Source organism: Triticum urartu, chromosome 4A (assembly GCF_056163025.1).
Source record: "Triticum urartu cultivar PI428250 chromosome 4A, HENAU_Tu73, whole genome shotgun sequence".
In the NCBI taxonomy this organism is placed as follows: Eukaryota; Viridiplantae; Streptophyta; class Magnoliopsida; order Poales; family Poaceae; genus Triticum; species Triticum urartu.
The window spans coordinates 201,578,139-201,588,397 of NC_141876.1; the positions used below are offsets into that span (position 1 = coordinate 201,578,139).

A 10,259-nucleotide genomic window follows, 5' to 3' on the forward strand; every position below is an offset into this window, starting at 1 on the left:
CGCCTCTTGAAGTGCCTTGGTTAGTTCAGCCGCTTGGTCCTTGTTACTCACCTCCAAGGACTCACACTTGTTGGCAGCTTCCTAGAGTGCTTGCTCCACTTGGGTCACCCTCGCCTCATAATAGTGGTGGGCGACCTTTTCGGCTTCCACATCCGCAGCCGCTTTCTCTGAAGCCGCTTTGCTTGTCCTCGCCTCCTCCTTGGCTTCGGCAAGGGCATTCTTGAGGTCCTCGACCTCTGTCATGTTGCCTATAAACATATACATAGCAGCGCATGAGCTTGAACTCTGAGTTCGTATTATAATTTATACTTATAACGGGTCTTCAAAAAGCACACCTTGCGCCTCATCAAACCACTTGTTAATATGGTCGATCTCATCATCAGCCAGCTTCAGTTTCCGCTGGAGTTTAGAAACTTCAGCAGCTTGGCTAAAGCCACCAACAGTGAAGCCTATGTATCACAAGAGATAAACGCGTTATTCCCGGCAAATATTTGATCCTCTGTCCGGCTCCTTCTTCCAAATAGCCGAACAGAGTCTCAGGGGCTACTATCTATATACTGGCATATTCTTCCAATACGAAAAATGGCTAAGTATATTATATCACATACCTCAAAGCCTGTTAACAGGCTAGTGAAAGCTTCGTTAAGTCCGCTTTTCACGAACAGAACCTTCTCAACTACCGTACCCATCAAGGCATGTTGCTCTTCCAGGATAGAAGCACGTTGATGTGCTTCCCTCAATGTATCTGGCGCCTCCGGATTGATAGAGGTCGTCGGTGGAGTCGGCCCTCCCCCTTCCTTAGAGGGGGCTGCTCGCTCAACTCCGGAGCCATGTGGGCCTCCTGAGTTAGATTCGGTTGGGGGCCGGACAGATCCAGGCCCCCGTCGTCAGTTTCCATGGGGTCTGCGCCCCCCATGTTTTTGGTAGCCGAGGCATTAACCTCTGGCGCCGTTTCAGCGGCTTCCCGCACCTCTCCCTGGCCTGGAGAGGTCCTTTTGGACAACACCTCGGTGTCATCTATGACATGTAGTGGAGAGGCCCGTAGAGGCGTTTCTCTCTCCATCATCTCCGACGCTAACGAGTTCCCCGAAGATGACAATTGTTGGGGGAGATCACGGGGCCGGAATGAAATACGTAAATAATATGTTATCCTACAATTTGTGAAAAGCCTGATATATGTATAGTATCTTTGAATACTTACGATCCGGCTGGGGGCTTCAGCCTGAGGCGCCGCTCAGGGATGACTTCGTGTCCGAATCTGAATCGTTCGAAAGGGAGATCTTCCCCTTCTTGGACAGCTCTGCCTCTAGGTCCACTAACGCCGCCCTTTTCTTCTCTCCTCCCTTAAGGAGAGAATTGCTCTCCTCCTCCTCTTCATGTTCATCCCCCTAATGGGAGGAGAGAGCTTCAGTATCTTCGGACGCCATGTCCGAAGTACCTTTACGGCGAAGGACACTTCTGGCCTCCTTGCCCTTCTTCTTGGACTTCTTCTCCGGCGCCTAGTACGGCATCGGAACCAGCATCTTCGTTAGCAGAGGAATAGATGGGTCTTCGGGCAGCAGAGCTGGACATTGAATCCGTTCCACCTTCTTCGTCCAGCCCTAAAGAATGAGGGGAAGGCTTAGCATATTCCTCGGATCTACAAGTTGGTCTTATGTTTGAATGTCTGAAAACATACTGGAGTAGCCGGGTGAGCTCAGTGGAGGCTGAGGTCTTCGGTTTTTCCCGGCTACGACTTCTGAGCCTTGAAAAGCAGCTTCCAGATCTCTTCAAGCGCCGTGCCGAAGAATCGCTGCAGGGTCCGAGGGCGAGCCAGATTGAACTCCCACATATGGCGACTCCAGTGCTAGCAGGGGAGAACCCAGCGAAAAGCATCACCTAGATCACATCGGCAAGACATGTATCGTTCTCTATCATACCCTTGACCCGCTTCTGCAGAGTCATCACCTCGCCGGATGATGCCCTGTCCAGGCCCTTTTTGATCCATGATGTGAGCCGCATTGGAGGCCTATATTTGAACTCAGGGGTGGCGACCCATGTGGCGTCGCGTGGTTCCGTGATATAGAACCACTCCTGCTGCCATCCCTTCACGGTCTCCACAAAGCCCCCCTTGGGCTAGGTGACATTGGGGAGCTTGCACACCATGGAGCTGCCAAACTCTGCATGTTGACCATCGACCACCTTCGGCTTCACATTGAAGACCTTGAGCCATAGGCCGAAGTGGGGGTGGAATGCAGAGGAATGCCTCACACACGACGATGAATGCCGAGATGTGGAGGAAGGAATTCGGGGCTAGATCAGGAAAATCTGGCCCGTAGTAGAACATGAGCCCGCGGACGAAAGGGTGAAGGGGAAACCTTAGTCCACAGAGAAAATGGGGGATAAACACTACCCTCTCATTAGGCTCTGGAGTGGGGATAACCTTCTTTTTGGCAGGAAGCCGGTGGATTATTTCCACGGCCAAGTACCCCGACTCCTGGAGTTCCTTGACGTTCCCCTCTATGACGGGGGAGGCCATCCACTTGCCCTGTGCACCAGATCCGGACATGGCTGGAGTGTTTGGTGGGAACGGAAACGATTGAATATTTGGGCGCTGGAGCTTGAGGGCGGATGGGCTGAGCAAGAAGAAGGCGTGGGGTAGAAAGATGGATCCTTATCTTCTTATAAAGGCAGTGAATATCAAGCGCCCCCACGGGCCTTAAAACTCGGCTATTCCCAAGGGGTCGTGCAAACGGCATGGTTGGATTACCCAACCCGTATTGATGAGAATCCCGCAATGAGGGGACACGATCTCTGTTTTGACAAGATGTGTCAATAGAGGCCGTGCCTCGAGGTGCGGAGTGGCAGGCTACAAAATGGTTCAAAATAATGATAAGGCCAGAACATAACGTCTCGCCGAAAAAGACGTTAGTGGGCATGGCTTGTTTTCTTAAGTATTTCACCTTGGTGGTTCAGGGTTGTAACTGATTATACAAAGCCGGATATAGTTCTTTTGTTCAGCTACCTTGGAGTATTCAGGGGAGGAACCTGCCTTGCAATGCTGAAGACAATCTGCGTGCCGGACACATCGTCATTGAAGCCTGGTTCAGGGCTACTGAGGGAGTGCTGGATTAGGGGGTCATCGGGCGTCCAGGCTATGAGACATGGGCCGGACTGATGGGCCGTGAAGATACAAGATAGAAGGCCTTCCCCGTGTCCGGACAGGTCTCTCCTTTGCATGGAGGGCAAGCTTGGTGTTCAAATATGATGATTCCATTCTCTGTAAACCGATCCGTGCAACCCTAGGCCCCTCCGATGTCTATATAAACTGGAGGGTTTAGTCTGTAGAGGCAAGAATAATCATATAGGCTAGACATCTAGGGTTTTAGGCATTATGATCTTCAGGTAGATCAACTCTTGTAACCCCAATACTCATCAAAGTCAATCAAGTAGGAAGTAGGGTATTACCTCCATTAAGAGGGCCTGAACCTAGGTAAAACATCATGTTCCTAGTCTCCTGTTACCTTCGATCCTCAAACGCACAGTTTGGGACCCCCTACTTGAGATCGGCCGGTTTTGACACCGACACCCTTCCGCTCCCTCCCCGGCACCATCATCAGCAGCCTTGTAGGGTGATAGTCAGGAAGAGATGTTCTCTTGGCGCCTTCGCCTCTCCTCCAGCATTCTTCTGGCTGGGCTTTGGTGGATGACTCCACCGGTTCCCGAGCCGGGGCTTCCTGCTGGCTCTGGAGGTGGCGACCAGGGGGATGCCGCTTTGCCCTCCGTGCCCTTCCTTCGTAGCCTGGCAACTCCTAGTCCCGTCAGGGTGTGACCGGGCCGGGATGGTCTTCTTCTTGGGTGCCTTTCTCGTCTTGTCCTCCCTCCACCGCAGTGCCTGGTAGGAGGGGAAACGAAAAGAGGGGATTACAGGGCACTTATCTTTTTTCAATCTTAAATCTGTAGGCATTTGCCAAATTTTTATTTAACTAATGTAATATCTCTAGTCCATGTTTGTGTTCTGTAATGCTTGTACTTGCATTGTCAACATATTAATGAAAAGGATGAACCTTGCCGGGAACCCATGCATGTATATGTCCATGCATAGGTGGGATGCCTCCTTAGTGTAAATAAACAAGTTTTTCCCGGCAAGCTACCCTGCTGGCACCCTTTTGTTTGCCAGAGAGCTGTGTCTACCTGGCAAAAAATAAAGGGACCAACCCCCTGCCAACTTCCTTTCAGCAAAGGTCACTATGACCATCCTCACCGAAGCAACGTTCGAGTCAAGGATGGGAGCGCCTAAGGCTCAAAAGAGTGGCAAGGTTTTCTCATGCACAAGTTATCGCTTACAGAACACTAATGGATAAGAGGTAGAACTTATCTATTTGGCTTGCTGGAGATTGCAATGTTGGTCCATCTTCTCAACTCCTTGTAGAGGCCAAGTTCACGGCAGGAACCTGCAACTTCATGCAGATGGGAGTGATGCAAGATGAGATCCTATCTATATGCATATGCTAATGATCATGAAGTACCTTATGCAATGCTCTTGGAATGCTCATGCATGCATCCAACTTGGTCGGGGGCCCCCAGCACTTCGTTTATTTCTCTGCTGCTCATGGTCATCATCCGGCTTTGTACAAGGGGTTACATGCAACTAAGGCAAGGCTTGCACAAAAGGGTGGCTGCTAGGCAGGGCCCGACAGTTGTGCCTTATGGGTAGAATTTGCAGAGATGCTCAATATTCCATGAGTTTTGCAATTGAATGCCATCTCCGGTCTCCAGACGGACTGCGCCGGGTCTGGTGACTCGTACTACCCGGTAAGGGCCTTCCCACTTTGGCGTCAACTTGTTTGTACTATTGGCGGATTGAACGCGCCTAAGGACAAGGTCACCTTCCTCAAAACACCGGGCATGGACCCTGCAGCTATGATAGCGACGCAGGGCCTGCTGATAGCATGCAGCACGCATAGCAGACCAGAGATGGTTCTCCTCGAGTAGCATAGCATCGTCATGTCGGTGCTGATCTTGTGCTACTTCGTCGTAGGCAAGCACTCGAGGCGACCCATAAATGAGTTCCGTGGGGATAATTTCTTCTGCCCCGTAGACCAGGGAGAAGGGAGTCTGCCCGGTAGCTCGATTTGGTGTCGCTCTGAGGGACCAGAGAACTACCGACGGCTCATCGATCCACCACCTACGTGCTTCCGCGGCATATGAAAGGTTCTTGTCTTGAGTCCTCGCAGCACTTCAGCGTTCGCCCCTCAGCTTGCCCATTGCTCCTTTCTCATGGCGGTCACTTTCGGCCACTTTGTAAGCTTGTCGATGGCAACGAACAAGAATTCAAAGCCCCCGATTTCTCGGGTGAAAGGGCCAAGGATATCGATCCCCCAGACTAAAAATGGCCATTATAAAGGGATTGTGTGAAGAGCTTGGGCATGCAGGTGGATGTTCTTGGAATGGAACTGGCAGGCTTCACACTTGGTGACTAGCTCGACCTCATCTTGGATGGTCATGGGCCAATAAAATCCTTGCTGGAATTCTGTCCCAACCAGTGTCGTTCATCCAATGTGAGAACCGTACATGCCTTTGTGTTTCTCAGCCAGCAGTTCGTTCTTCCTGGCAGACGCACTTCAATTTCGCACCGTTGGGCCTCCTTCTGTACAGAGTGTCATCGACAAACTGATACATACTGGCCCTCTAGGCTACTCTTTTTGCTTCATCTTGGACGCCGGGAAGCTCTCCAGTTTGAAGGAAGTGGAGTATGTGCCTTCCCCAAGTTGGAGCCTGGGGCTCGGCAACAAGGACTAGCGGCACGTCCTCAACTGCGGGGGCACGTTCCTCATTCGCGGGGTCCATGGGCCCGGCTGGAGGGTGCGGTCTGGCAGGTGGCGAGGAGTTGTTGCCAGCAGGTTCTCTACCAGGAGTGAGTGGCTCTATGAGGAGAGGCTTACCGGAATCCAATTTCCTCCTTTTCTGGGCCATTGTTATTGGGGATACGGAGGGCTGAGTAAGATGGAGAACAAAAGTCCCTGGTTCCAAAGGAAGCTTCTGCGCAACACACTTTGACAGATGATCAGCTAGGTTGTTTTCCGCATGGGGTATGTGCTCTGTTTGCAATCCCTCAATGCATTCCTCCAATCTCCTCACTTCCTTGATGTATGCCTCCATCAATGGGCTTTGGTAATCCCTATTGACTTGTCTCACCATAAGCTATGAATCTCCTCGAATGACCAACTTCTTAATTCCCAATTCTGCGGCAATCCTGAGCCCGGCAAGGAGCCCTTCATACTCTATTTTATTGTTGGTTGCCTCTTCCCAGGCAAAATGCATCTGGATAACGTATTTCAAGTGCTCATCGGAGGGAGCGACAAGAAGCACGCTAGCTCCTGTACCTTGCAGGGAAAAGGCACCATCGAAATCCATAATCCATTCTTGCGGCGATTCCTTGCTGGGGATAACTGTCTTTGGCACTTCCTCGTCAGGGGTTGGCGTCCATTCTACAATAAACTCTGCCAATGCCCTGATCTGGATTGTCGATGTGCTCTCAAATTTCAAACCAAAACTGGATTCCTCCAAAGCCCACTACACTATTCTACCGGTAGCCTTAGGGTTCCAGAGTATCCTTTGCAGTGGGAAACAAGTGACAACCGTGATCTCATGGGCTAGGAAGTAGTGGCGCAGTTTCCTTGAGGCCATGATGAGACCGAAGATCAACTTTTGCACGCTAGAGTACCTCGATCTAGCCCCCTGCAATAAGGAGCTACGAAGTACACTAGGCGCTGCACCACTTTCTTCCTTGTCGTCTCCTTGGGGTTGCCCTCCCTACCATGCTCACATCTGTTATGATTCTTATCTGACTCTGCCGGTACTTGCTCCCTTTCAGCTTCATCCACTTCCTATTGCCCTACCAAGGCTACGCTAACCACTTGGTTGGTTGCCGCTAAGTATAGGAGCAATGGCTCTTGTGGCTTGGGAGAAACCAACATGGGCATAGAGGACAAGTAGGCCTTCAAGTCTTGCAAAGCCACATCTGCCTCTTAGGTCCACTTCATGGGCCCTGCCTTCTTCAAAATTTTGAAGAACGACTGGGCGCGCTCGGCGACTTGGAAATGAATCTGCTTAGCGTAGCAACGCACCCTATTAGATGCCTTACATCCTTGACTGTCCTTGGTTCTTGGATCTTCTCGATAGACTTAATCTTATCGGGGTTGGCTTCGATCCCCCGATGGGACACAAAGAACCCAAGCAGCTTGCTGGAGGGAACGCCAAACACACACTTCTCCGGGTTGAGCTTCAAGTTGATCTTGCGTAGATTAGCAAATGTCTCCTCCAAATCCTAAATAAGAGTGGCTCTATCCCTGGTCTTGACCACACTATCATCCATATATGCTTCGATGTTTCTGTGCAGCTATGGCTTGAAACCAATCTGGAGTGCCCTTGGAAAAGTGGACCTAGCACTCTTTAATCCGACTGGCATGTGGACAAAATAGTACGTACCACATGGAGTGATGAACGATGTCTTCTCTTCTTCTTCCTTGGACATGAAGATTTGGTGATACCCAGAATAGGCGTCCAGAAAGGAGAGCAAATCATAGGCTAATGTGGAGTCCACATTCTAATTGATATGCGGCAAGGGGAACAAGTCCTTTTGGCAAGCTTTGTTGAGATCTGTGAAATCTATGCAAAGCCTCCACTTCCCGTTATCCTTCCGGACTACCACTGGATTTGCCAACCACGTGGGGTGTAGCACTCCTCTGACCAAACCAGCTGCTTCAAGTTTCTTGATCTCTTCCGCAATAAACTGCCGCCTCTCCAAGGCTTGCTTCCAGACTTTCTGCTTGATGGGTCAAGCATGTGGGCATACAACAAGGTGGTGCTCGATTACCTCCCTGGGAACACCGGGGATATCAGATGGTTGCCAAGAAAACACATCGATATTCGCCCACAGGAAGGCAATGAGCGTGCATTCCTAGTTGTCATCGAGGGTGGCGCTGATAGTGAAAGTACCATCAACACCAGCCAGCCCTGCCGGGACCTTCTTTACTTGGGGCGAGGTGATCTTGGATTTCTTGCTGTTGGAACTCCCCGGCAAGTCATCAACAGAGCAGTGCACTCTGAAGAGACACACTTCCCAGAATTCTTGCCAGCGTCCCTGCTACCCTTCCTCTTTCCTCTGTCCTCCTTGGCGGGAACTACTACTGCCGCTGCCTCTACTGCGAGTGTGTCCCGGTACAGCTTGTCCATGCAAATGATAGAATCCTTCTCGTCCGATGGGATGGTAATGACTCCCACAGGCCCAGGCATCTTCAAGGTGTTGTAGGCATAGTGGGATGCCGCCATGAATTTATCTAGGGCTGGGCATCCAAGGATTCCATTGTACAGCAGGGGGAGGTCGACCACATCAAACACAATCTTCTCGGTCCGGTAGTTCAGCTCTCCCCCAAACATTACCGGCAGCGTGATCTTTCCCTTAGGATGGCTCCTGCCGGGATTAACTCCTTGAAACGTGTCGGTAACCTTTAACTCTTCCTCTGCTATCTGAAGTTTGCTAATAATTGTCGAGGAGATCAGATTCAACCCGGCCCCGCCGTCCACCAGCATTTTTGTGACCTTGAGGTTGCGAATTGTTGGGGAGACCAACAATGGCAAACATCCTACCGCAGTGGTACGGTTAGGATGATCCTCTTCGTCAAAGATGATGGGCGTGCGTGACCATTTGAGCTGTTTCCGGGCCCCTGGAGCTGGTTCCGCGGCATTGACTTCTTGTGCCCATCGCTTGAGCTAGCGGTGAGATGTGTGCAAAGATGCACCCCATCAATGCATATGGCGTGAGTGGCCTTCTGAAACTCCTGGTCACTGGTTTCCTCTTCTTCCCCTCCATCACTCTCATCATCATAGGCTTCCTTCGCTCAACCTCTGGCGGGCTTTCCTTTGCTCCTGGGTTTGTCGGGGCTATTTACTTCACCGCCTCGGCCCTTACCGCCAGCAACATTCTAACCCTTTTCCTTGCCATGCTTCTCATACTATGCTCTCTATCTCTTGATGAGCTGCTCAACCTGATAGCACTCTTGAAGGTCGTGGCCTTTGGTACAATGAATCTTGCAATAAGGCCCATCACCTTTCCCAGCCTTCTCGGCAGCCGCTGCCTCCCGACAGTCAGTGCACACGACAACTTGCTTGTCGAGGACCTCAGCCTTAGCTTTCTTGCTAGTACTAAGTGCACTAGATCCTTCAACAGTCGTCGCTGCCTCATCCTTCCGCTTCTTATTGCGCTTCTTGCTCTTCGTCTGACTGGTAGATTCATCATCGTCCATTGAATCGATGTTGGTGCAATCTTCTTCACCGGGCAGCTTCCTCCCCTTGTCCACTCAAGCACACTTATCCACCAAGGCGTAAAGCTCCTTCATAGTCTTGGGAAACTGCACATTCATCTTGGAACGGATCCGACAGGTGTGCACATTGGACTAGAAGGAAGCTATCACAGCTACCGGATGGATATTAGGGATGTTCCTATGGACCTTGCTGAATCTCTGTAAATACTTACGGAGGGTCTCTCCTTCCTTCTGTTGAGGAAGCTGCAAGTCGCTGGGTCGGCCTGGCTCTTGATGGACGCCGGTGAAAGCGCCAATGAACATTGGACTTGAGGGCCAAAGGGAAGTAGTTGGCCAACACCTTCTCATCTCTTCCCCGGCAGCCTGAACAAAGATGGTGTAGATGCACAGAAACTCTACTGGGTTTAGCCTCCCATCGTACTTCTTGGGTATCTCTGTCTTGAACATGCAAACGGATGGCCAACGGACTTCCCACAGCTCGCGAGTAAAGACAGGGCACCCAACCTCGAAAGGTACGCCCCCGCCTATACCGAGCGTAGGCTCGTCGACGTCGGGGTCGTCGCGCCCATTGGTCTGGTAGTGGTCGTCACGACGTCACTCGACGCCAATGCGCGCATCTCTCCTTCGCCTATCCTTCGGGGTTCACCGTTGGCCTGGACGTGCTCGAGGGTTAGAAGAGGCAATCGAGACGTTGTCAGGTTCTTGATTCTGCTGTGCTCGCGCTGGATGCTGATACGTCTCCAACGTATCTATAATTTATGAAAGTATTCATGCTTTTATATTATCAACCTTGGATGTTTTATATGCTATTTTATATGGTTTTTGGGACTAACCTATTAACCTAGAGCCCAGTGCCAGTTTTCTATTTGTTCCTTGTTTTAGAGTATCATAGAAAAGGAAAACCAAACGGAGTCCAATTGACCTGAAACTTGACGGAGCTTATTTTTCGACCAG

General features: G+C 50.9%; 1 protein-coding gene across 1 annotated transcript; it reads right to left on the reverse strand.

Moving 5' to 3' along the window:
* Positions 1-8,013: 8,013 nt before the first annotated feature.
* On the reverse strand, positions 8,014-8,574 carry LOC147975371 (uncharacterized). Its single transcript, XM_087520384.1, has one exon. It carries the CDS (start codon positions 8,572-8,574, stop codon positions 8,014-8,016), a length of 561 nt encoding a protein of 186 aa, XP_087376510.1.
* Between the last annotated feature and the right edge of the window lie 1,685 nt (positions 8,575-10,259).

Excerpts from the sequence above, each read along its gene's own strand:
- LOC147975371 (XM_087520384.1), bottom strand. The coding sequence starts at position 8,574 with ATGCTGGTGGACGGCGGGGCCGGGTTGAATCTGATCTCCTCGACAATT.